The sequence below is a fragment of the Microtus pennsylvanicus genome, chromosome 1, assembly GCF_037038515.1.
Source record: "Microtus pennsylvanicus isolate mMicPen1 chromosome 1, mMicPen1.hap1, whole genome shotgun sequence".
NCBI lineage: Eukaryota > Metazoa > Chordata > Mammalia > Rodentia > Cricetidae > Microtus > Microtus pennsylvanicus.
The window spans coordinates 217,627,945-217,654,819 of NC_134579.1; the positions used below are offsets into that span (position 1 = coordinate 217,627,945).

A 26,875-nucleotide genomic window follows, 5' to 3' on the forward strand; every position below is an offset into this window, starting at 1 on the left:
CACGCTAGCTGCTGGCACAGAGCTTCTGGTCATCCATGCTAGCTGCTGGCATAGAGCTCCTGGTCGTCCACACTAACTGCTGGCATAGAGCTCCTGGTCCTCCACGCTAGCTGCTGGCACAGAGCTCCTTGTCGTCCATGCTAGCTGCTGGCACAGAGGCTCCTGGTTGTCCACACTAACTACTAGCACAGAGCTCCCGGTCGTCCACACTGACTGCTGGCATAGGAACCCTCCATGTGTTCTGCAGACCTCTTACTGTGATGCTTCTGTCTGCCAGGATCTTAAAATTGGTCCAGATTGAATCTTTAGTCAGTGTTGTTGGAAACCCGAAGTTCTGCCAAATGTTTCTGATTTTCGAGACCAATATTGCATTTTATACAGGTCATTTGTGAGCCCTCTGTTGATCCCATTGGGTTATTTCTAGGGTTGGCTTTTCACACAGCCGGTGTGCCATAAACTTGGCACAGTAGCCGAACTGTCTAGTTATGGTTGAACTGTTCTTACCCCAGTGTAACATACATAGCCGCACAGGTGGGAAAGGTCACTGCATAGGTCATGGTGAGCAAGTTGGGGTACAGCCCAAGTCCTTACGAGATTCCCAGGCATGTTCCATTTTGCAGTGTTTCTCCATGGCGTGACCACTCTAATATAGCTAGAAAATGTATTTTAAAATGTAATTTTCCCCAGCAGTGTCCACGTCACCACCAAGTGCGGTAAATAAATTACTGCAAATAAAAGATTGATTGCCGACGACTGGATCATGTCCCCCACAGGTCACATCTGAAGCACGGGTGCCCGTGTGACTGTATTTTCAGCAGGGCCATAAGAATCAAGCAACATAAAACGAGCTCCCAAGAGCGGGGCCCGAGTCTGGGAGTGAGTCTCTAGAAGAAGAGGGCCCAGAGCTGTTCCCTGACATGGGAGGCCTGCTGAAGAGGTAGCTGCTGTAAGCCAGGAAGAAGGCCCTGCCAGGAACCTGCTGGTGAGCCTTGATCTTGAAGTGCCAACCCTGGAAATAATTGTCTCTTAAGCCATCCCGGACTGTGGCATTTAGAGCAGGCTAAGATTCAAAAATACCAAGGCGCTTTCATTTGTCGAGCTGCTTTCCTGGCGAAGCTAGTCTAGTAAGATCATTAGATAGACCGAAGGATACATTTTCATTCGTCTTTATTTAGTGTCTCAGTCACACCGGGTAATGAAATCACGGTACGTGAGCTGAACGTATTGATGAGGCTTTGATGTAGTCGGCTAGAGCGCGTGTTGGCTGTGGAAGTGGTGTGTGGGATCCGGAGAAGTTGCACGTTTCCTTCTAGCAGATATCACCCTTCAGACTGAGCAGTGTTTCCTGCACCTAGTCAGGCACATACATCTCTTGTCACCAGAGATGGAGGTGGCAGATTCCATGTGACTGGTTTCTCAGAGATGGGTGGACGGCTTAGCTTTCGCTGCTTATAGCATCTCAGGAATGTGTCTCCTGGGCCCTCTCTGGACAGCAGTGGAGCCTGGCTGTGACGTAAGTCCCACCTATCTGTAGGTAAGAAGCAGTGTAGGGCACATTGACCTTTGGGGTCCAGTCTTTCCTCCTGTGCCCGCTTTGGCCAACTGGAATAGTTATGGGAGACTCTTATGAGGTATTTAGCCCCTGAGCTTCACTGAGGCAGAGTGGATGCATCTTCTTCACACCCAGAATGGCAGTGCTAGCCTGGTTTCTGGCCAGCGTGTTTGCTGCAGCGCTAGCCTCTCTGGCGTAATGTGTGCAGGGCTGTGCACGCTGCAGCCAAGCGTGCCGCCTTGACTGAGCTCACGAACAACGCTCTTGATAGTTTCCAGCAACTAATTAGCTAGAATATGATACTCTGAAAAACATGAAAATGTAGAATAAACTTACTCAAATTGCTGTATCTTAAAATTGATAGTGGCATAATTATTTTGTTTTTCCAAGTTCAATTTCTATTTATACTTTAGTTCTGTTTTGCTCATGTGAATTTAAAAAAAGCAATCATCAGCCAAATTAAGACAAACTTTAAAGCAGGGAAAATGACAGAGGATATAAAATAAATTGACTTATTTTTCTTAAATATGAAAATAATTATCCACATTAAAGTACCCAAAATATCTAAGTTTGAAAACAAACTTATTAGGACACCAGTGTATGGTCCACAATTATTATGATAAAGGATCCTACCCTCTGTTCCCCCCCCGCCCCCCAAATTCCTCTGTAATCTGGATGCCCTGCTAGTTTGAATCTTGAATGGTCCCCAGTATTCACATAGGAAGAGGTAGAATATATAGGAGGTAGGCCATGACTTCTGTACCCAGGAGCGTGTGGTGCAGGGTAGAGCCCCACCCCCACCCCAGCTCCAGGAGCAGGTAGACCTGGGCTTTTCCTGATGTGAAAGCAGGTAGCATTGCAAGCAGAAGTGACCTTGGAGTGGGTGTTTTCATCCTTGGCAGTATGTGCATGAAGAAGGAGTCTTGAATGTCTCAGTCCCTCTTTTTTTTTTGGTTGTTCATTAAAAACCACTAGTTCACTCGGGCTGCGGATGTAGCTCAGCTCTGTCTCTCAGGCAGATTAAGCCAGATGTGGTGGCCTGTAATCCAGGTACCCAGGAGATGGAGGCGGGAGGACAAAGAGCTCAGGGTCATTCTCGGATGCATAGCAAATCCAGGACCAGTGTATGCTGTATAAGACCCTATCTTAAAAAACTAACTAACCAATTGATCAAACAACAAACACCACAGCTTTAGGTTTTGTGTGCCTAATCATTTAAAATTCAATGTTCCCTCGTATATTCATCCCCAATCAATCCCACAGGATATCTCTTTCCCTACCTCCCCCTGACCCCTTGAGCCCCTGACTTCTAATATTTCCAGTTGGGACACAGGACTGGGTCAGGTAGGGAGGGGAGGAGAAAATAATCCTGAATGCTCTGTTTAGGTTGATTTCATTCAAACATGTAACAGCCTGTGGGCTCTCAGGTTTCTCCTAGACTGCCAGATCTGAGCAGAACACAGGGTAAGTCGCGGTGTGTTTCAGGGTGGGTTGTAGCTATGTGTCTTATACTGAGAACAGAGGGGTTGTTTTACTTTCCTATCTCCTTCTCCATTTGCCCTGGGGTTGGGCCAGCCTTGGGATGCTGTGACATCACAGCTCAGTGACTGGGCACTAAGGATGCATTGGTCATCAGGCAAGAAGGGCCTGCAGGACTGGGGCCCCTGATGGCAGCAGTGTTGGGGTGCCCAGAGACTCACAGGAAGGCAGCTCTCAAGCCCTCTAAACATTGTGGAGTAAAGCCCTGGGACCCAGCCCCACAGTTGGGATTCTGATGTAATTAAGCGTCTCTGTTCCTTTTGGTTGTGGCTCTGCAAATTATTTGGCATGTGTGTTGTTTGTACAATCATGAAAAGGGACATCTGTGAGTCCTCCTCTTAACCTAGAAATGAGATTGCAAATGCTGGACCTAAGCAAAGGAAAGGGTAGAGGCTGGCCAAACATGAGATGCAGTGGCTCTAAACACCGCAGAACTGTTCTTTTCCTGTTGATCAAGTTTTCATGTCGGAAAGGCCTGTTGCATTCTCCTTAAGTGTCTTGTAGTATGCCCCATGGTTGTGATCTTACACACATGTCAACTTTACGTGCCATGGGCTCTTCATCTTCTCCAAGGCAATCTGGTATTCAGCAACATTTTATTTAAGCATGTCTTAAAGTAGAAGCGCCTTAACCAGCCTGCACTTGGTGGCATGTTTTTATCATCTCTGTGGATTTGCCATCTTAGAGATGGGCTACCTCCATGTTGTTGAGTACCAGGCTGCCTGTAACATGAAGGCCTGCTTATTGGGTTTTCTGTCCTGCCCAGTTCCCACAGCCAGTAAGCCCCAAAGAAAATCACACAGAGAGTCTTCATTAGATATAAACTGATTGGCCCAATAGCTCAGGCTTCTTCTTACTCTTATAACTTATATTAGCCCATTATTCTAGTATATGTTAGCCACATGACTCAGTACCTTTTTCAGCAGAGCAGGTCATATCTTCCTTTTTCTGTGTCTGGGCAGGACTACAGAGGAATGAGCTTCCTCCTTCCCAGAATTCTCCTGTTCTCATTGACTCACCTCTACTTCCTGTCTGGTTGTCCCACCTATACTTCCTGCCTGGCTACTGGCCAGTCAGTGTTTATTTAAAACAATAATTGACAGAATACAGAATTGCCCCACACCAGCTGCCTCCATATTTCATAGTAACTTCTGATTTTACAGTGTAACTCAGGACAGTCTGAGCAGAGAAAATAGAAAAACAAAAAGCAAAACAGACCCACAGACCAGAACCACACAGTTTGAACAAGCCATATGTGATTGCAGAGCCTCTGGTACACATGGCCCAGGGCCTGTCACGGGCTTCTTTTGGGGTGACCATCCTCCTCTTTCAATCTCCTGTAGCCCTTGGCTGCTTCCACATGCTATAGAGCCTTGTGCTGGGATAGGTGTTTTTGACCTGGCTCTCTCACTAAATGCTGAGGGCAAACAAAGTACAAAGGATCTTTGCTCTTCTAGTTGGGTTGGGTAGAGTTTTGAATGCAGAGTCTCATAAGATGCTGCCCACTGTGCCTTTTTTCAGCTCCCAGGTCAGCCCTCGCTGCCCTCTGTGTTCACAGCGGTAGCAGTTCAGAGACCTAAGCTCTGGACCTCTCTAGGCGGGGCATCAGTGTCAAACTTCTTTACAAAGCTGTGTTGCCATGGTCAGCAGAGTCTTTGGACGTGTCTTTTCTCCATGTGACTTACCAGTGTTCAACCTCACCATCGTAGCACAAACCTAACTGCTTCTGGTTTGCAGACATGAAAAGTGAGGTGCAGAATGGCTGGGCACTTGCTCAAGACACCCCACTCCTAACAGTGGAGCCCAGTCCGAATCTCACCATCCACTACACACATATGGGGCAGTTATAGGCCTTTGAGGGGATCTGTTTATGACCGGTGAAGACTCTTGCAGATAGCTATCGCAGGGCAGCTTTATCCCACAATTATGAAGACCGAGAACCATTTAAAGTTGTAGTAGTATCTATGTAGGTCGTGCTCTCTTGGGTGACTTTCTTGAGTGACCTCAAGATGTGGGGAGGTCTCTAGGAGATGCCACCTTCCTTGTTTTTGAACTTTTGACTCAACTGTTTATGTTAGCTTAAACTCTGTTGAGCTTGCAGAGTTCAGTGTGTCTCCCTACTCAGCTTGTCTCTGTGTGGTCCCTAGAGGAGGCCATTGGTCATGATGAAACATGAAAGGCACAGGAAGTGAGAACAACTGGACTGTGAGGGACATAGTCTCTGAACAGGACACAATGGCATGTCCTGGGTACAGGCCATGCAGCCCAAGCTCCTTTTCAGTAGTTTTTATGTAGCGGTCACTGAGTGTCTCAGAGATGAATCAGAGACTATAAAGAAAACTAGGCTGAAAGCCCCACCATCGGGCACAGGCATTTCATATCTTGGGATGCTTCTGTTCTGTTTCTCAGTTTGTACCTGCACAGAAGTCTTCTTATAAAATCAATGAGTCTGAACATGATGGAATTCTGTGTTCTTTCAAAAGAAACACTATCATACGCATGTTGCAATGCCATTAATTATCATAAATAATTTGTCTTTTATTGTGATGGCATGCTGCGTGTGTTTGACTTATCCGTGCTGTATAGAGCATGTGGGGTTGCCCTAATGTCTTCCCTCTGAAGAAGCCTGAAATGGATTGTATACAACTCTGTGTCCTTCGCTCTGCTGTTCTGAACCCCTCAGTTGTCTCAGCATCGAGGCTTGAGCATGGGCCACGCTGCCTCTGCGCACCGCTGAGTGCAGTTTACGCCGTCTCTTCTGTCAGGCAGTCATTGTGCTGAAATTCAGCAAACGCTGGGGATTGTTTTTACCCCTGGCATCTTGCCTAAGTAGGTAGGAAAAAAACCCTCATTTTTTTTATTTTACTTTGTTTGCTGAATAAGTTACTTTAAAAACCAACCCATTTCTTGATGAAATACTTTCATTACGTGGAAACTGTGCTCATTTCACTGAGCACATTTTCTTTAGGGGAACAGGAACGTACACAGGCATGCATGCACACGTGTATCCTCCTGTTTGCTTAGGGGAACAGGAACGTACACATACATGCATGCACACATGTATCCCTCCTTTTTGTTTGTTTGTTTGAGTCAGCTTCTCACCAAGGAGCCCTCAGCTAAGCTGGTTTGGAACTTGTCAAGTAGTCCAGGATGGACTTACACTTGGAACTTTCTCCCCGCCTCTTCCCTCCCTCCCCAGAACTGGAATTACGGGGATATACCACCACACCACCTTTTTCCTGGCTACTCTTTGGTATTGCCCTTTGCTATGAGCTTTTAAGGAGCTTTCTCTGCACAAATCTGTGCTTTCCTGCCAGTGACTTTTCCTGAGTTGGAAGCAGTGGTGTCTGCTTTTTGTGTTTCCTGGTCTCCCATGTTGGGTGCCAGCAGTTTTTAGACCCACAAGGAGATATTTGGTGTCTGAGATCACCAGGTGATATGCTTGCTTTTCCGTCCACTGAAGACAAAAAGGCAGCTCTCATGACCAGATCTGACCTGCCCTCCCCTGGTTCTGTGTTTTCGTGACTTTATCATGCCTTACCCTGCCTGCCTCTCTGCTGGCTGTGGCCTGGCCCCTCATCCTCCGCAGTGGCTTTGTGTATGCTGTCCTGTTCTGCACGGAAGGAAGGTGTACTTAGGAAGCAACTGCAGTTCCTCTCATAACCGGCTGGCTGTTCCTCAAGTTCTGTGCCATTTTCTGATAATTTGTGTGAAGTTTAGAGACATTTTGCCATTTTTAATTTCCAAGGAAGAACTCAAAACTTAGATTTAAACGGATCAAGCACGCCTTGCCCCAGGCAGCCTTCCACTCGTCTTTCTGCAGGCTTGTATCTTCCACCTGTCACTCATCTCGGGTTTGCCTTTAGGCAATGTTTTCAATATTTGAACATTTGCTGTTATATATTTAGGAGTGCTTATTTAATATTTATCCCTGTAAATGTTTTATGGCTTCCCCGTTGATCTAACTGCCTTGCTATTTTTGACATTATAAGAGTAGAATTGATTTGTGCATAGTATTTTGCATCAAGCCCTCTGTTATTATGTCTAATATTTATTTTGGCTTAACGCGAAACGTACAGGCACCACCGCCAAACTGTATTTGTGGTCTCGCTGCTTTTCCTATTTTACTTCCTTTTTTAGAGTTTGTTAAATGTAAGCGTTGGTTTAGTCATCTTGGTAAGCCCTGTACTTTGGGGCTCCAGAGTCTGTTTTCGGGAGATAATGGACACAGAAATACAACCCTGTTGCTGACCTTGTTCCTCCCTGTGGATCAATGACGAGTGTCAGAGTGTCTCTGTGGAGTGTGGTAGAGGAGCTACCTTAGGAAGGCACTCGGTACAGGACCTGCCTGCCCTGAAGTATGGTAGATAGTGCTCACTCCTATGGGACTTAGTGCCTGGAGCCCTAGGGCCTGCCACCTAGACCCCACTGTCATGTGACTAGGCCAGCCAGGTACAGAGAGCTCAGGGTGCCCTCCCCACTTGGCTTCATGGCCTTGGTAGCTGAGTGGATGCATCTTCTCGGTCAGCCAGTGAGGTGGAGCCTCAGCCTCAGGAGCTCCCCTCCAAGAAATAATCAGTTCTTGGGTTCTGAGCTCAAGAAATACTCAGTAAAAATGAACTTCCTTAGATTATGCAGGAGTAGAGTTGAAGGTGCAAAAACTCGCTCCTAGGGTGGCAGAGTAGAATATATTTTGGAGCTTGCCCAGAGTGGTGTGGGATATGTGAGGAGGGGAACAGCAGAGAGCTGCGCTCGTGGGGACGAGAGCTGCTACATTTGTTCCTCTAGAAGCATATGACAAATCACAGGACAGGACACACATCCATCCTAGAGCCAGGGCAGCATCTAGAAGTTGGTCCAGTCACACACATGGGCCCACTCTTGGCAAATCTCCAGCAAGTGACCAGACGACCTTACGAAGGAACACAGCCATTCTGTGTGTGAGAAGTCAGTAGTCACTGGGCCCAGAGTGGTAGACACCTGGAGCATTTGGTAAGGAGACCGGAGCCAAGCATGTGGTGCCCAGCAAGGCAGGGCAGCCCTGACTACCCTGTGGGAGATACAGCGTGTTCAGATGTGAAGGACACAGGCAAGGAGCTGAGGGAAGTGAAGGATGTGTTGTATCTGGAGGCCAACATGGATTGTCACTTTAGAGGGACAGATCCTGGGGTCTGAGCCCTGAGAAGTGACTAAACCTGTCACCTCTTTCCTCTTTCCCATGTCCCTACTGCTACTTCTGGTCCCCTGGCCTCATTTCATGTATATGCCTGCACCTTCTGGTTCACCATCTCTTGGTTAGTCACTCATTTCTGGGGACCTGTGTGGAGGATGAGCATCGAGATGCCGTTTAGATGGCTATAGAGGGATCGTGGACGTACCTCAGACACACACCAGAGGCTTGCTAATATGTCACCATGAATCATGCATTCTTTCTAGAACATCACATTTGCCTCATTGGGTGAACTCAGAGTTCACGATGTCCTGTTTTGCAGGTGGCAAACTAGGCAGTATTAGGAGAAACCCAGTGCCAGAATGTTGTTCTGATTTACCACAACATACACATAAGGTCATGTGGCAAGATTTCTCTCATATGTCCTGTGGCTGGTGGGCTGTGGTCCTGCGCTGGTCTGGGATCCTTGGGTCCACTGAGCTCAGAACAAGGTGAGAGATATGTACCTGCTTAGTCTGTGCAGCGAGTGGCTTCTGTGTGTGCAGTAACCAGCTGCAGTCTGTGCAGCGAGTGGCTTCTGTGTGTGCAGTAACCAGCTGCAGTCTGTGCAGCGAGTGGCTTCTGTGTGTGCAGTAACCAGCTGCAGTCTGTGCAGCGAGTGGCTTCTGTGTGTGCAGTAACCAGCTGCAGTGTGTGCAGTGAGTGGCTTCTGTGTGTACAGTATCCAGCTGCAATCCGTGCAGTGAGTGGTTTCTGTGTGTGCAGTAGCCAGCTGCAGTCTGGGTAGTAGGTGGCTGCCATTATGTGCAGTGGCCAGCTGCAGAAGGCAGTTGCAGTGCATTTAGTGGGCGGCTGTAGTGTGTGCATTTGGCAGCTGAGGTGTGCTCAGGGTGTGTCTGGTGAAGCTCCCAATTCTACTTCCAAGGAGGGTGTAGCTCTGTCTAGGGCTGTGGTGTGGGATGCGGGCAGACCTCCTTTCTTAAAGGCTTAGAAAGATGACAGGTGACAGGTGAGAACATGAGATGGACTGGACGTGTGTGAGGGTAAGAGGCGCACACCAACAAAGGAGGAAGTCATTCTTGCCGCCATTCCGTGTAGCAGCAGACCAGGCCTGGCTTAGAGTCATCGTCATATAAACACCATAAGTACCACGAGTTAGCTATGTTGCTGGCTTGGATTCACTGTCTCAGAACCTTGACCTCACCTGGGGCAAAGCCTTTGGTGACACCAGTGACGTTGTCAAGGTGATGACAGGTAGTCCCAGTTAGCTCCAAACCGTCCTTGGTCAGCAGCCATAGACCACAGAACTGAAAATGGAGGGAGGCTTTGTGTGATGGAGCCTGGCACATGGCGCCTGCGTTACAACTGTCCTTTGGCAATGGCGCGTAATAGGGTGAGAATACTTTCCAGAGAATGTTCTGGAACTGACCCTGATCTCGTCTCCTCCCAGAATAGTCCAGTCATAAAAAGAACCGGCCCCACCTTGTTCCCGTGGGCTAGCGACACAAAGCCTGGATGCTGGGTTCCTGGAGCCCGGCTGAAGGTGCTGACGGGGTGCCACCCCGTGTAGCTGTCACGTGCACTGAGGTCATCCCTGTGAGTTAACCTACGCCAATCTGATTTTAAGTGGTACCCCTTTACTACCTCAGTCCTCTCCTGGGTTCTCTGTGTCTCCCATGGGGATCACCAGAACTGCCTGCCTGTCTTACACCCACAAGGGGGAACACTGTTGGGTTAGAATGTCCGTCTGGCAATGTCCCTGCTAGCCTTGATGACTCCAGCAGCCTACAAGCTTTGTGTCCTGGACCAGTCCCTGGTGTTCACAGATGTGTGTGGATCCTGAGTGCTACCTACAGCTGCAAGCCCACGGGCTTTAAGGCTCTGGACACAGCATGGTGTTCCAGCCATGAGGGGCTCCTGCCTGACTCTGTACTTGGCTCCCAGTCCCAGAGGCGGTGGGATTGGAGGCTGGGATAGGCTGTTACCTGTGAGATCTCAGCTCCACCTCTTTTAGGGTGGTGACTTGGTTGCAGATGGGTGTGGGAGGTGTGTCAGGGCAGTTCCTGTGGGAAAGTCATCCCTCTCCCGCACAGGTGGTTGAGTATCTGGGAGAGTGTGCTGACAGGCAGCTTGAGGGGACCACTGTGTCTGCTCAGGCCTCTGTTTCCCTAGGAATGGATGAACCAGAAGACAATGCGTATTTCCTGGCTCCCGGGGGAAACTGGAGAGTGACCAAAGCATAGTGCAGAAGCGGGGTCCCTTGAGACTGCCTTTCAGTTTAAACCCTGTACCTCTTCCCCGTTGTGAGTTCAGTTACCTGGGGCGGGGTTGGGCACAGAGGTGTTGGGGGAGGTGCTGCCCCGTGGGTGGCTGAGTGTGTCCCTTCCTACCTTCCCTCTCCTAGCAGGCCTGCTGCTGGGCCCGGCCTGAGGATCATCAATCTTTCATGATCTCCAGGCTAATGTTAGCACAGATTTACTGCTCAGATTAATTTTAGCATCAGAACAGTCAGCTTCCCTTTGACACATCCCCATTGCTTAAAACCATTTTGTATGGTAGCCATAAAAGGTGCCTTTATTACCATTTCTGTAGAAGAGGCCTTCTCCTTTTCTCTCTAGTGTTAGAGGTTTGCTAAAGGGTCTTCCAAGAGGCAGCGCTAGTGTGATTCAAGATGAGGTGACAGCTTCACGATGGGAAGAGAGCTGTTCAGCCTCAGCACCAGACCTCCTGTCTGGCTGCTCTCACGGGGGTCCCCATGCCTTTGCCTAGGTTCTCCAGGCATGTTCTAGGTGCCCATCTTAGCTTGCTCTTGTCCCTGGAAGTGTTCCACAACCTTTCAGGTTCAACTCCGAGATTCAATTCACAAACAAATCCCAGAGCTTGGGGTGTGAGTCCCTTCTCCATCCATATGGGAATTTTCTCTGGGCCACTCAGCCTAACTGCACAGGAATGAGGCCCCATGAGAGTCTTTCCTGAAACTCTGAGACATCATTTGTAGTGTGTCTCCACCAGGGTGAGCCAGAGGCCGAGAACATGTCACCTCTGGGGACACCCAATGGCCCAGGGTCAGGCTCTGAGGAGTGATTCAGCTGTGGCTGATACGTAGTGCTGCGGTTGTCTTTGCTGGCGCCATGGAGCACCCTGAGGGCAGGCTGCAGCTTCCGTCTGCACCTCAGACGAGGAGGGATTTATTGACTTCATTGTGCTGTGCACGCACATGTTTACAAACATGCACACATGGATGTGTGCACACATGATCATTGTTCCTGCACTGCTTGCCCATCAGCCTCTCAGCCCTTCTCACTGTGGGATCTCATGAGCAAATCTTTTGCTTAGTCCTGTGAAGCCACTGTGGGACTCAGTTCAGATCTGCCACTATGAGCAGGCAGCTTCAGACTTGGAGAGTGCTTTGAGGGCAAAGGGGCATGAGGTGTGCAGAATGCCTTGCCTGGTGCCAGCAAGAAGTGTGGGCGCAGGCCTCTCTCCCATGTGCACGCGCGCGTACACACACACACACACTAATGGACTGAACTCCGTCTCTTTTGAGTTCTGATATTTGGGGACAAGGTGGTGCCCACGTCACTACTTTGCTGGTGACTTGAAAGGGTTGAGCTCATTTCTAGAAGTCACTTTCCTAGGACTCCCTCCCTTGGAAGACAATGAGGTTAGGTGAAGGGTGACTAAGATTTGGGGAGGTGACACCAGCAAGGAGCCAAGAACACTAAGGGCCAGTTTCTAGCCCAAGGCAGGCTGGTGGCTTCAAAACGGTTGTGACAAAATGACAGCAGCAAGGGACTGACTCAGTTTGAGGGGAGGGGGCGTTGCTGAGTGGACGCTCTCCTGGTAGTGAGGGAGCCTGGTGGGCAGGCCAGCGCTTGGCCTGGGAGGGAGAGGGAGGAGGGGAGAGGGAGGGCATGAGGGAGATTGCAGTGACGGGGAGACACTGATAGATGGGATAGAGAAAACCAAGGATTTGGAGTCCCTGGATGGGCAGATAACAAAGGTAGCTCGGGGCTGGAAGGAGATCCGTAAACCATAAAGGCAGAAATGTATGTATCGGTTAGGAGCACCAGATTGGTGTTCGATTGTCTCCCAGTTCCCCAGGATGTGCTGGACTTTGGCTTGTATGTTTGTGCGTGTACATGAGTAACCACTCCCAGCTTGAAGGCTGGACTTTGGCATGTATGTTTGTGCGTGTGTGTGAGTGACCGCTCCCAGCTTGGAGGCTGGACTTTGGCATGTATGTTTGTGCGTGTGTGTGAGTGACCGCTCCCAGCTTGGAGGCTGGACTTTGGCGTGTATGTTTGTGCGTGTGTGTGAGTGACCACCGTTCCCAGCTTGGAGGCTGGATTTTGGCATGTATGTTTGTGCGTGTGTGTGAGTGACCGCTCCCAGCTTGAAGGCTGGACTTTGGCATGTATGTTTGTACGTGTGTGTGAGTGACCGCTCCCAGCTTGGAGGCTGGACTTTGGCGTGTATGTTTGTGCATGTATATGAGTAACCACTCAAAGCTTGGAGACTGGACTTTGGTGTGTATGTTTGTGCATGTACATGAGTAACCACTCCCAGCTTGGAGGCTGGACTTTGGCATGTATGTTTGTGCATGCACATGAGTGACCGCTCCCAGCTTGAAGGCTGGACTTTGGCATGTATGTTTGTGCGTGTGTGTGAGTGACCACCGTTCCCAGCTTGGAGGCTGGATTTTGGCATGTATGTTTGTGCGTGTGTGTGAGTGACCGCTCCCAGCTTGGAGGCTGGACTTTGGCATGTATGTTTGTGCGTGTGTGTGAGTGACCGTTCCCAGCTTGGAGGCTGGACTTTGGTGTGTATGTTTGTGCGTGTGTGTGAGTGACCGCTCCCAGCTTGGAGGCTGGACTTTGGCGTGTATGTTTGTGCGTGTGTGTGAGTGACCGCTCCCAGCTTGGAGGCTGCTCCCATCACTGTTGTCATTGAATCACTGAGTTGTTTTTCCTGGGCGGGTCAGTTGAAGTCGTTCCTCCAATTGAACGATGTCTGCACTGGGCTGTGCTTTAGTCACGGAATATGAGTTGTCAAGCATGTTATAGCATGCTGGGCTGGGACGTCTGCCTAAGGAGGGAGAGTGGCCATTGGCACTGCTCTTCTCTTATGTATGCGGTGAACACAGGAAGAAGCTGGTCTCTCTGTTCCCCAAGCCGTGTTTGGTGAGATGGAGCTCTTCAGAGATCCTAGTTCATGCCCCAGGGGTGTTACGTGATGGTGAGTGGGTTCCCTAGCATTTTTCTTCTCGAGAATTCTTGGATACGGCTGGATCCTAGGATGTGTTGTGTACCAAATCTACTTGTGGCACCAGCCACCAACGTCCTCTAGGCTTGCCTCTGTGAGAGGTACCATCCCCAGCTGTGAGCACAGCTTGCTGCTCAGATGTGTGAAGGGTTCTTCAATCAACAAGTTTTAGAGCACTGTGGATGGCCTCCTAGAATAAGGACACCAATCCAGACACTGTTTTAGAATTGTTCTAATTGATAGGACAAACGGTAACTCCTGATTCCCTCTTGGCTCTTGCTTTTCTGATTGTAGAAAGTTTGTATTATTTATCCTACTCGTTGGCTGAGTGCCCCTCCCCACAACTTCCCGAGTCTCCAGGATGAACCTGCCAATCTTCATCCATCATCCCCATCAGGGGACTTGGCTTCTCTCCATGCTGAGGGGCTGTCTGTGGAGAGTCATCTACTCAGTGGGGATGACGACATGTATGAGCATGTGTGAGCAGGATTTGCTGGGACATGAAGGCATGTATGAGCAGTGTTCACCGACTGCCGGGTGCCCTTCTAGGGAGAGGATGAATACTATACAGGCCAAGAAAGGGGATGTATGGGATGACCACAGCCAGGGGTCCTTGGCTGAGAAATCTGGAGGGCCAGGCCAGATCTTATGCTTCTGCACGGAGGTGAAGGAGGCCTGCCTAGTGGCGTAGACCCAGGATAGGGTCACCTGAGGCAGAGGTGCTGCTTTGACTCAGTGACTCAGAGCTTGGAAGGAGAGAGCAGCTTCTAAGGAGCCCGCTGCATCCTAGCAGGTCAGAATCAGATGAGGAGAGTTCCAGTAGCCCCTGGATACAAAGAAAGACTCAGAAATTCTCTCCTTTCCCCAAGATTTCCACACATGAGCGACAGCCCTGACCTCACTGCTGTCACTGAGTTTGCTCCCTGAAGAGTCCTTTTCTGGCAACCGTCACATCCTAAGGACACCCCATCACCCTCAGCTGTGTGCCCCTTTATCTAGGGATATTCTACCCTCTCCCATGGTCTTCTTAAAATTAGGCTCTCGCTAGAAGCAGGGCAAGAGAGTCTCTGCTGTGGTAGCACTGAATGCCCCAGTTGCTGTTACATGGCTGTGAAGAGACACCATGACCACAACAATTCTTATAAAGGAAAACATTTAACTGGGGGCTGGCTTACGGTTTCAGAGGGTGAGTCCATTATCATCATGGCAGCATGCAGACATGGTCCTGGAGGAGCTGAGAGTTCTATATCCAGATCTACAGGCAGCAGGAAGGAGAGAGATACGGGGCCTGGTTTAAGCATTTTTTTTTTGCACGAGCAAGGAACTCAGGACCGCGAGGGGTACACCCACACACTGAGACAATGGGGATGTTCTATTGGTTTAAGAATTTTTAATCCTGAAGCCCACTACTAGTGACACACTTCCTCCACAAGGCCACACCTCCTAAACCCTGTCGAGTAGCGCCACTCTCCAATAACCAAGTATTCAAATGTATGGGCCTCTGGGGCCTTCTTATTCAAACCACCACACTGGGGAAGGACAGGCCTGGGCGAGGAGGAAGAATGCACTTACTCCATGGCAATGCTCCGTCCCTTTTAGGGTCAGGTCTTTCCTATGGGAGGCAGGAGTATCCAGGACCAAGAGAGGGGATCCCTTTCCTCATGAGAAGCACACTTTACCTCGGGGAGAGAGAAAATGTGCGTAGGCATATGCTGGGGTTCTGGCTGTCAGGTGCACAGCCTACACCCCCCCCCCCCCGGTCTGGACTCACATCCACGGGTGGAAAGGGAGGGACTGTGAGGTTTCATGCAGCCCACACTCCACTCCCAGGGTCAGGACTCACATCCACGGGTGGAAAGGGAGGGACTGTGAGGTTTCATGCAGCCCACACTCCACTCCCAGGGTCAGGACTCACATCCACGGGTGGAAAGGGAGGGACTATGAGGTTTCATGCAGCCCCCCGTCAGGACTCACATCCACGGGAGGAAAGGGAGGGACTGTGAGGTTTCATGCAGTCCACACTCCACCCTACTATGTGTTCTTTGTACCCCGTGCTGTGGACGGAGGAGGTGGGTGCCCTGTCACACTTGGCTTCGTGAAGCCGGACACTGACTGGGAGCATGGTAGACGGAAGGCTTGGAATGAGGTTCAGGTGTATGCAGTCTGGAGAAAACCTGATGGAAATGCATGGCAATGGTTTCCTGGGTAACCAGTGTGTTAAAAGTTGACATACGCTAAGAAAAACATGTCACCCTGGAAGAAGTGGCTGAGGGCTGGTCTTAGGAACTGTATCGGTTATTGAGTGGTACCAACTCCTAGCAGTCTGTTAGAATGTTCTGGAAACCTCACGTCCCAGCCACTGCTATGGATGAGGAGACATTCTGAGCTGAGTCCCGGCTGTGTAAGAGCAGACTGTGTGTCCAGCGCTGTGTGTGTAGCCGTGAGGCCGAGTTCTGGCTGAGGTCCAGGAACACCTACACAGATCTCAGTGGGGATTTGCACCACTGTCCCCAGGCTGCCATTCTGGGAAAGAAGAGCAATTAAGAGACTTCCAAAAGCAAGTGCTAGTAGGTTGATTCTCTCATTTAAGTTGACTTGGGTTTTTTGCCAAATTCTGTTTACAGCTGTGCAGGGCTTAGCTCAGGTGCTGTCTTCCAGCAGGGGGTAAGCCAGAGCTGCAGAGTGAAGACATCGCTAGCCGGTGACTGATAGCTGATGCTCGAGTCTGGGGCTCAGCAGAGAGGAGGAACTGTTCTGACTGAGAATACTCTTGCTGGATTAGCCCCAGACTCTCTCCTGCTCTGTCCCAACAGCCCGCCACTCTCAGGTCACCAAGGCTGACCAACTTTTTTAACCTAATCACTCTTCTTGCTTGTTTTAAGAGGCCAAACAAAAAGAGTGAGTCTACACTAGTAAATGGCCAGGGAGCTTGATCCTGGCACAGCTCACACACAGCCCACTGTGGAAGTTTAACCTTGTGGTTATTTTAACATCTGTTCCCTGTGCTGACGGCACTGAAGCCGTTCTGATTCCACTCTGCTTGCCCGCCCTGCACACCAGACCACGGCTAACGGCAGAGCTTATGGACCTCTGTTGGCCCCACAGCTGTGGCTCAGATTCTGGTCCATGGCTCAGGGTTATGGAAGTTCCTGCGCTGTTGCTGTATGCCTCTAAGTCCAGACCTGCTTTTCTTTGGGTTCAGGAAATGATAGAACTCTCACCTGGAAGTTTGCATCCTCACTGAGTGAGTTTCAGTCCATTTTATCTGGTATGAATAGTTGCCTCTCTGGAGGTGTGCTGTCTTCAGTGTCTCATGTTGGGTGGGCAGGGTATATGATCTCTACATGGTACATATATGTGGATTCACACGACAGAAATGTTTTGCCAAACCTCAAGCAAGGATGGCTTTTTGCCACTTTTCCCCAAACTTAAAAAAATGTATATATAATGTAAATAATGGCCTCAGGGTTATGGGAGGTTCTCAATTCCTTTTGCACTGTGGATAGGGAAAGTCTCCTAAGGATGGTGAGGTCACGTGCACACCAGCTCTGTAGTCTGTCTTGAGCTGGGTGTCCTGCAGGGGCCAGCACGTGGATGTGACACACTCATCTAAACTGTCCCACCAAGTGTCTCGTGCTTTCGTCCAGGCACCTGCAGAGTAGACGCTGTGCTCTGGGCACTTCACTGGGTAGACAGTGACACATAGGGGAGAATGCATGTATCCTGCCCTGTGGAGGACCCGCACACACTGCGTGGATACTGAGAACCCTAGTCTCTTCCAGGAGCGTTGGCCAAGCCAGCTTGCTTCTTCCAGACCATGTCACAGGGTGTAGGATAACAAGGGGCTCAGGTCTGGAATCCACCTGCCGGAAGGGAGGGTCCTTGGCCTTGCTGTAGATCTTTGGGTGCTTGGTGCTCCCGAGGAAGAAGTGTGATCTCAGGAATAACCGTTGTGGGGCTGGAAGGGACCTGGCTGTGAGGAAATGGATCTAGTTTATCCCCTCTCTAGTCAGCTTCCGTGTGCACTTGTCATGGGAAGCCTGTCAGTTCTGGTTTGTGCCGGCTTCAGTAAAAAGCTTCGTTCTACGTGAGTCTTCCCTTTTGTGCCAGGTTCCCAGCTCTGACAGCTCTACAGGTAGATAATGGTACCAAGTCGGCAGGGGAAGGGACTCTGGGAAACTTGGAGTTAAATTTGTTCTTTTCCTTTTAGCAAAATATGTCATAATCTTTGAAGAATGTGAAACGGCTAAGTTGACTGCAAGAGAAAGGAAACAAAGAAGATGGGATGGACCGGGAGTGGAGAAGATGGGGGAGAAGGGGTGGGGAGCTATCTAGTGGGCTCCTTTTCGTGAGGTTTCTGCCCAAAAGTTTTCATCAGTTTCAGAAACAGGAAAAACACATGGCCACCATCCTTCACACCGCTACAATCCTTTCCACCGCCGCCATTCCTACACCACTGCTGTCGTTTAGGCTTCATTCTGAAGTCTGTGGCTCATTTGGTCTGGACTCTGTTGCGAGAGTCACTGAGCTAGGAAAAGTTGTGCGGCTGGGGTGGCAGAGTCACACCTGCTCTGATGCTTTCTCCTCAAGGATCCCAAAGAAGATCTACTTCTGGCAGGTAGCCAGAGATGAGGAACAGGGCCCTTTCACTGCCTGTCTCGGGGACCATGACCCATGAGGAGATGTCACAGGCAGAGCACAGCCCACTGGTTCACTGGTTAGTGCTACTGCAGGGAGAATGAAACTCTTCGTGTCCATATCTGGAAAACTAGCACAGTGTATGCATGTGTGTGTATACATGAAATACACACATCACACTCATTCAGAGGTCTCTGATTGACACTAGACCCTAATTTTACTTTATTAGTATTTTATTTATGTGTGTGCAGCCCTTGTGGACAGAAGAGTGTGTCGGTCTCTATCTCTGGAGTTTTTTTTTTTTGTCAATTTCCAGTAGATTACTATCAAGCCCGTCTTCTCTTGTGAACATGTAAGCACCCTGGAGCAGGGTGCACAATGTCCCTATTGCATGGACAGACTCACATGCACCTTGCTCGAGAGCTCCACTTCTGCCTCCAAAGGGATTTTGTCTGTCAAGGATATAAACTTCCGTGTAAGACCAACAAACTCTTCTTTTCTACCTATTATTCTTGGCATCTAGAAACCATTTATACCCCCTTTTTTCCTTGCATCAGGTTATCTAATCTTGCTTGTTTTTCAAAAACACTTAATTAGTTTTGCCTAAACTTGAAATTTAATTTTGGTCTAGCTGGATGTGATGGCGGTAAGTGAGCCTTAGGACTTGGAGGGCTAACTTTGTGGCCTCTAGTTCTCTTACACAGACAGACAACCGATCATCTTGATTAGTTTTACATTTCTGGAGAAGAGATTTAGAAAAGAGAGAGGGGAACTAATTGCTCATGGTACCATCAGTTAGTACGTGGTATTGATACAGTAGAACACCCATAGAGCTTCAAGGTGGACTTGGGAGCAAAGGTCTTACTGGACTTAGATGTCCCAAAGGAAGACAGGTTCTGCCTCCTGCAGGGGCCACGTGTCTGCAGGCAACCCAGCCTCCACCCTGTGGATACCGTCAGTGGGAGGGAGGCCCCTGCAAACGTGGAGCTACGCCCATCGCTCATGCTCATGACTCTAGTGTGCAGGGAGTCTCATTTTCACAGAGTGGTTCATAAAACTACAGCAGACAGTGCGGTGAAAAGGGCCGGAGACTGTGAGGAAAACTTTCTTTTCAAAACAGAGGAGAAAACACCTAAGGGGAAGATTTGTGTCGCCTTAGTAACCCAAGTCAGCAGGCCTGGGGTGGGAGGAGGGGGAGGGGGAGGACAAGAGTGGGGTCACATTTGTTTCTGGGATGGCTCCTCCTCCACTGTCCCAGCCCTCTTACCCAAAGCAATGGAAATGTCAGATGAGATATGAAATAAGGCATTCGTGAGTTAGGAGATTAGTGGGGAGGGTTCCCTAGGTCTTCACCAGCCCAGGTTAACAGCCTGGGACTTGATTAGCCTCTAATAAATGATGTGGTTGAGAATGGATGGCAAGAGACTGAAAACAGAGGACAGTCCTCACGGGGTGACTGCTCAGAAACAGCTGAGGCGCAGCAGCTGGGTTGTGCAGCTGCTGGGTTGTTCCCGACTTTTTTTTTTTAAATTAAAAGTACTAAAAATAGCATATATAATGTTAGATATCACTGTGCACTTTGGAGCAAACGTGCTTCGGGTTTTCCTTTCCCTCCTCTCCATCTTCTCCGTGCTCACCGATCTCCTGTACCTCCCCTTCAGTCTCTCTTCCTCTTTTATGCCCAGTGTGTTATTTTTGCTTATCCCTTATCCATCACCTGTTTTTGCCCTCCTTTGGTCTCTTTTCTATTTAAAATATAGTGTATTAAAATTAAAATATAATTATATCATTTTCCTTTCCTCCCCCTTACTTATTCCATGTATACTCACCTCACTTCCCCTCAAATTCAAGACCTCTTTGTTTTTTTTTTATTTTTATTTTTATAAATTTATTTATTTATTAAAGATTTCTGTCTCTTCCCCGCCACCGCCTCCCATTTCCCTCCCCCTCCCCCAATTAAGTCCCCCCCAGCACGAAAAGCAATCAGGGTTCCCTGTCCTGTGGGAGGTCCAAGGAACCCCCACCTCCATCAGGTCTAGTAAGTTGAGCATCCAAACTGCCTAGGCTCCCACAAAGCCAGTGCATGCAGTAGGATCAGAAACCCATTGCCATTGTTCTTGAGTTCTCATTAGTCCTCATTGTCCGCTATGTTCAGAGAGTCCGGTTTTATCCCAGGCTTTTCCAGACCCAGGCCAGCTGGCCTTGGTGAGTTCCCAGTAGAACATCCCCATTGTCTCAGTGTGTGGGTGCACCCCTTGCGGTCCTGAGTTCCTTGCTCATGCTCTCTCTCCTTCTGCTCCTGATTTGGACCTTGAGATTTCAGTCCGGTGCTCCAATGTGGGTCTCTGTCTCTGTCTCCTTTCATCACCTGATGAAGGTTAATATTCAGGAGGATGCCTATATGTTTTTCTTTGGGTTCTCCTTATTTAGCTTCTCTAGTATCACTAATTATAGGCTCAATGTCCTTGGTTTATGGCTAGAAACCAAATATGAGTGAGTACATCCCATGTTGCTCTTTTTGGGTCTGGCTTACCTCACTCAGGATAGTGTTTTCTATTTCCATCCATTTGCATGCAAAATTCAAGAAGTCCTTGTTTTTTATTGCTGAGTAGTACTCTAATATGTATATATTCCATACTTTCTTCATCCATTCTTCCATTGAAGGGCATCTAGGTTGTTTCCAGGTTCTGGCTATCACAAACAATGCTGCTATGAACATCGTAGAGCATATACTTTTGTTGTATGATAGGGCCTCTCTTGGGTATATTCCCAAGAGTGGTATTGCTGGATCCAGGGGTAGGTTGATCCCGAATTTCCTGAGAAACCGAAACACTGCTTTCCAAAGTGGTTGCACAAGTTTGCATTCCCACCAGCAATGGATGAGTGTACCCCTTTCCAAGACCTCTTTGTTTAACTGCTATTGTTATATGTATAAAGGCACAGATATATAACTACAGCCTGCTGCGTCTGTTTAGTGTTCCTTGTCTGTGTATGGTATCAGGGCTGAGCACTGGGAATTGGATGACCAGCTAGAGGCTCGTCCCTGAGTCCAGCTGCTCTCCCTCTCTCAGAGGTCCTCAGTCCTCAGTTGCCTGGAGTCTCGGTCTCGGGGTGGGGCCTGTGAGAGTCCCCCTTCCACAATGACAATATCAGGTCCTGTTTAGGCAGCTCTATTGATGAGGGGTCATGAGTGTAACTCCTTGTCCTTTCTGTTTTGCACTCATGTGTGTATGTATGTATGTATACACACACATGTACAATCATATACATTATAAGTTTAATCTGCATATTGCAGAGAACATGTGGTTGATACAACAAACCTGTAACCAACATTATACTAAACAGAAAAAAACTAAACATTTCCTCTGAAGGTGGGAATTAGATACGATGTCTGCTCTGACTTTTTTAATCCAGTATAGTAGTCAAATCCTTGGCTGGAGCCACAAGGCAAGAGAAAGAGATGAGGGATAAACCAGGAAAGGAGAGGAAGACCCTATTACGGCTTTACTCTTGGTAGCTGCTTCATGGCTGTCCTTCCTCCTTCCTGCTCTCCTGGAACATTCTAGAACCCTGCTGCCACTCGGGAGGATTTCTTAGCACTCCTTGTCATCTACAGCCTATAGAGGTTTCTGATTTCTCTCTCTCAAGTCATGGGATGGTGGCTTTGAAGGTGTACCTGCCGTCTGACCTTGAAACCGGCTTCATTCCCCAAACATCTAGTTACTTTTAAGAGTTCTGTCCTGTGCTGTAAACTGAGCAGTTAGTACTCAAGGCACCGGTTTGGATCTTCTAAGGGAACTGCATTAAATCCTCTGTAGAGTTTTGGATAAAATGGCCAGCCTCACAAAGAGAAACAGCCACTATCAGCACAAGACAAGGAGCCAGGCATGGTAGTTTACACCTATAGCCCAGGGCACTCATTTCCCTATAAGGTAATTTGTAATGTAAGTGGCCATTGCCACTGTGATGTCATCCCCTGGGAACGGTAGTCAGTCCTTGAATGGAGGGAGACACTGCAGCTGTGGAGTTCAGATATTGAGAGGAAACTGGGCTCTGTGGTTTGCTTAGGAAGAAGATGTGGGGAGGGCTGCTTCCTGCTGGCTGTTTGGGGATGACTTCCAGGGAAGGCTGCTTCCGGCTGGCTGTTTGGGGATGCCTTCCCGGCTTTTGGGGGTGACTTCCCGGCCTGCACTTTCTGATGTGTGGGGTGACACCTGCTGTCCAATGCTGTCCAACTCCAGTGGCCGCTGTTCGGCCCCTGCATTCCTAGCGTGCAGGAAGTGAAGTACCGTTAGTGACTGCTGCCTGGTTTATAGACGGGAGGCTCTTCTGTAGCTCTCCTTGGGTTACCTGTGTCAAAAACACTGGGAAGTGAATGAGTTAGAGACTAAATTGTCTGCATGTCCACATGGGACCCTCTCCTGGTCTCCTGTGTCGAGTGGTGAAGCAAGACCCTCAGGGCACTATTTGTTCCCTGTTCTGCTGCCATATTCCAGCCCCACACAGTAAACTGCAGAGTGGGTATCATGGAGGACACATTCAGATTTCCCCATGGTCCTGGTGAGACACAGTGACAGCAACCTCTGGAGGACAGAAGGCTCACATGCCGGCCATAGGCACTGTCTCAGTCCCCACGCTGGAGGCTCACATGTTGGCATAGACACGATCTCAGTCCCCACGCTGGAGACTCACATGCCGGCCATAGGCACCATCTCAGTCCCCACGCTGGAAGCCCCCAGAGCAGACAACTTTCCTAGCTTTAGGGAAGGGTGTTGATGGATTGGGCTGGGGGCTGGCTGTGTTCTAACTGCGTGTCACTGCTGTCTTGCAGGAAGAGGGTATCGTAAAGGAGATTGACATCAGCAACCATGTGAAGGAAGGCTTCGAGAAGGCCGATCCCTCCCAGTTTGAGCTGCTGAAGGTCTTAGGACAAGGGTCCTACGGAAAGGTGAGTTGGATGGAACGACACTGGTGGATTGGCATCAGAGGCAAAGGCGGTACTGGCTGAGTCTGGCAGGGTTTGGGCATGGCACTGCCCACATTAGCTGAGCCTGTGTGTGTCAGAATCATGAGCCATGAAAGCCAGGTCACCCACACTCCCATGCTCATCAGTGTGGTTATTGCAGAGGGAGCTGGATTATTGCATTTAAGTCATGGAGTCTTGGAAGTTGAAGTCTCAACAGATCTTTCTGAAAAGAGGAGATGAGAGCATAGGAAAATGAGTAAAGGGTGGAGGTCTGCTCTGGATTGGTCTACACAGCTGTCACTCAAGAATCAAGTGGGGAGACCTTCCTTGGATTGGCCTATACAGCTGTCACTCAAGAACAGGGAGGCAGGGATTTGGAGTCGGTCTCTTTTCACCTGGGTCAATGACATAGTAGTTTTGCTATTTGATTCCTCAGTTTCCCCATCTGTAAAATGAAGTAGCTCCCTTATTTTAGATAATCGTGCTGTGGGTTAAATTAGCCATGAGTCCAATCTGGTTGTGGCCTGGGAAGGGTTTGTTTGCTGAACCTGCTCATGTCTTTATATCTGCCCCATGGGTCTTGCGATGGTGGCTGATGTCTCTCAGGAGACAGGAAGGCTGACTCTTCCCTCAGGGTCCCCTCCACACACAGTGTGGTCCTCACTGTGTGCAGCTGGATAGGCAGGAGCCTGCTAGAGCGAAAAGACCCAAGTTCAGCACGAAGCCAGCGCTTCCTGACGTGTGAGCAGAGCTGTCCTGGCACTGTGGAAAAACTGTTCTGGGTTGTATGTGGACATTTGCCGAATCTTGTCAGTCTTCACATGACTGGGCCAGAAAGAGGGTGGGCTCGGTCCAGTCCGACTCAAGTCTTGGAGTGGCTTAGAGCGATCTCATGCAGACCCCATTCATTTGACTGTTTATGAGGCAGAATGCCTTCTTTTCCTTTTCTGCATGGGCAAGTGACAAGAAGCCTGCTTACACTCACATATGTTACACGTACATCATGGGGGTTTACAACATGGAAGAAGCGAAATAAAGATGTTTCTCATGTACACATCTATTGTCTCACGAGGGAGGAGCCTCTTCCTGTTTAGACTCACACCAGCAGCTCCACACCAGCAGCGCCTTCTTTCCCAGAACACTGCCGAGACAGAAGTGCTGCTGGGGCTATTGACTGGCTCTGCACTGGGTGACTGCTGTTACATTGTGACTGTCACAGCTCCATCCCCACAGAGAAGCACCTGAGTTCCTGGGGAAAGGGAGACAGGACACTTCCCTAGCCCCACAGGGGTGTATCAGAGGTCCAGGTGTCCAGCCAGTAGTCTATCTGCGCAAAAACTGCCCTCAACTTGAACGCGTCTTGCTCAGGAATGGGGCTTACATCGTACTTCTGATGCCCTGGGTTCAACCCCAGCACAGTGTAAACAGTGTGAAGGAACACCCTTGTAATCTCTGCACTAGCAAAAGCTCGGGGTCTTCCACAGCGACGTTCTGAGTTCAAGGACAGCCTGGGCTGCCTAAGATCCTGTCTTAAACAAACAAACAACAACAACAACAAAAAACCCAGAGTGGAGGAGGAAATTCTTCCCCAGGATCTTCATTCATCTTACATTTTAACAAGCATGTCTTTGAAATAGCGTTGACGTGGCTCTCACAGTGCCCCTAGTGACAAGTTGCACGCCCCACCTTCTCAGTTCCTAATCTCATATGGACAGGAGGGCAAAGGAATGGAGCTGCGCAGGTACCAGTGGGAGGAGGGAAGAGGGGACAGTGGACGGGTAAGTTCCTGTGGGCATCGCATCCTGGAGCTCTTGCCTTCAGCTCAGTTCCTCCAAGCCCAGTGCCCTGAGGGAAGCAAGGAGACTCGACTGGGACTCTAGAAAAAAGCGAGTTGCCCTGGAGAAGCCACCCGGGTCTTCCTGGGCTCTGCACAGCAGCGAAGGGGATCCCAAATTATGCTGTGTCTGTCCTTGCAGGTTTTCTTTTCCATGAGACCAGCGTGAGGTGCTGACTGGTCTGACTGACCGCCCCACACTCTCTCTGCAGGCAAATCTGCTGTGTGTTTATAAACGTGGGGCAGGCGTGTCTCCTTTCTGTGGAAAGGTTCTGGATACTGTGGATCCCGGGGCTGGTTGACCCCAGCATGCCTGACCCTTGCCCATCCCTTAGCCTACTGTCCGACCTCCTTTGCTTGAGTGATTAAATAAGTGCCCCAACACAAGCAAACGGACAGGGCACCTTCTTTGCCCCTGATGAACTCCTGCTGTGTACCTCTCTCTGCTTGTGCCGCAGACCAGATGGCTTCTGCAGCAGCAGGTAAGGAACCCCGGAATAGGGAGGCTCTGGCTGGACTTCCTCCCAGGCAGCAGCTGAGCCTCAGCTGCCTTGGGTCCCCACGCCAGAGTATCCCAGAGCTGGAGCTCGGTCCTACAGGTCCTCTGCACTGGTAACCACAGCTACGGCTCCGGTGCTGTAGCCGTGTGCAGGGCATGGCCTGGGCAGTCTTTCTGACGCAGCCTCTCCTTGCCAGTGTTGGTTCGCAGATCATCAGCACCGCGATCCCCCAGGGGAGTCTGGGCTTAGATAAGAGAAAAGTGAGCAAAACAGCCTTGGGCTTCAGAAGAGCGACCAAAGTGTAGGAGATGAGGAAGCCTGGTACTGTGTTCCAGTGCTGGATGGGGCGTGCAGACAGGCTGCTCCAGAGCCTGTGGCTGTGGTGGGGACCCTCCCGCCTTCTCCGCCCCCCACCGACCCACTACACCCCTCTGTTGAGAAATACCAAGGCAGGAGTAGATGCTTTCTCCTTTTTCCCTTAAAATTCCCTGGGGCGTGGTAAATTGTGAGTCCCACATTCTGAGAAGTGAGCAAACTGACATTTTAAAATGTCCTTGCTTTCCTATAATTGAACAGCGGCATTATGAGCGGGGCTCTAAATGCCTTCTTTTGGGGAGATTGTTGCCTGAGAGTCCCCGGAAAGTAGCTCTGCATCTTTGGCTCCGGCCCTGGAGCATCCTGCAGTTGGAGGTCCCCCAGACTGAGACCGTGGTGACAAGGGTGTCACTCATTACAGTGATCCCGAGAGCTCAGGACGGGGCAGGGTGACTGCATCTGGCCTGGGCCACACAGTCGCCTGTGCATTGTTCAGACAGAGGAACAGGTTAGCGCACACCACTGCCAAAGCACCAGAGACACAGCAGCCACATTTGCTAAAATTATCAAAGTTACTTGGGAGCTTTTTTTTTTTGCATCCAAATAAATGTCTAAATTCCACAGTCCCTCCTCTTATGGTGCGAGAGGTGACCTCTGTCCCGTCCTCTAACCACCTTAGAGAGATTGCTGCACGCAGTTCTAAATCTTGGCGCTTAGTAGGAGCGTATTAGTAGTGACAGAGTGAAGCTGTTTCTGTGCCTTTAAAGACGCAGAAATCCTGCTTAAAACAGACGAATGTAAGCCTTAGCCACCATCATCAGTGGTCCCGTTTTTAAAGTATGAAAGGCGATCAGGAAAAATGTTTTCAGTGCTCAAAGCCTGAAGCAGGAGGATTGCCATGACTTAGAGGCTAGCCTGGGTTACAGAGTAAGACATTGTCTACCCAAAATTGTAAGCATTTTATACGCAAATATCTGTGTATCAATTGATATTGTCTCACCTAATTCGTAAATGGCACTGCTCAGTGCAGGTGAGGATGTGGTTTTCTGTTTAGATGCTGGCAGGTGGGATGACTCTGTCTCAGCCCTTTTTGTGT

General features: G+C 49.5%; 1 protein-coding gene across 4 annotated transcripts in view; it reads left to right on the forward strand.

Moving 5' to 3' along the window:
* Rps6ka2 (ribosomal protein S6 kinase A2) overlaps nt 1–26,875 on the forward strand; it is a 270,352-nt gene that overhangs the window by 166,520 nt on the left and 76,957 nt on the right. For all 4 annotated transcript variants that reach the window (XM_075951153.1, XM_075951172.1, XM_075951161.1 and 1 more), the window contains one exon: nt 22,996–23,112. In XM_075951153.1, the coding sequence (XP_075807268.1) occupies nt 22,996–23,112 (117 nt within the window). The remainder of the gene's footprint in view (nt 1–22,995; nt 23,113–26,875) is intronic.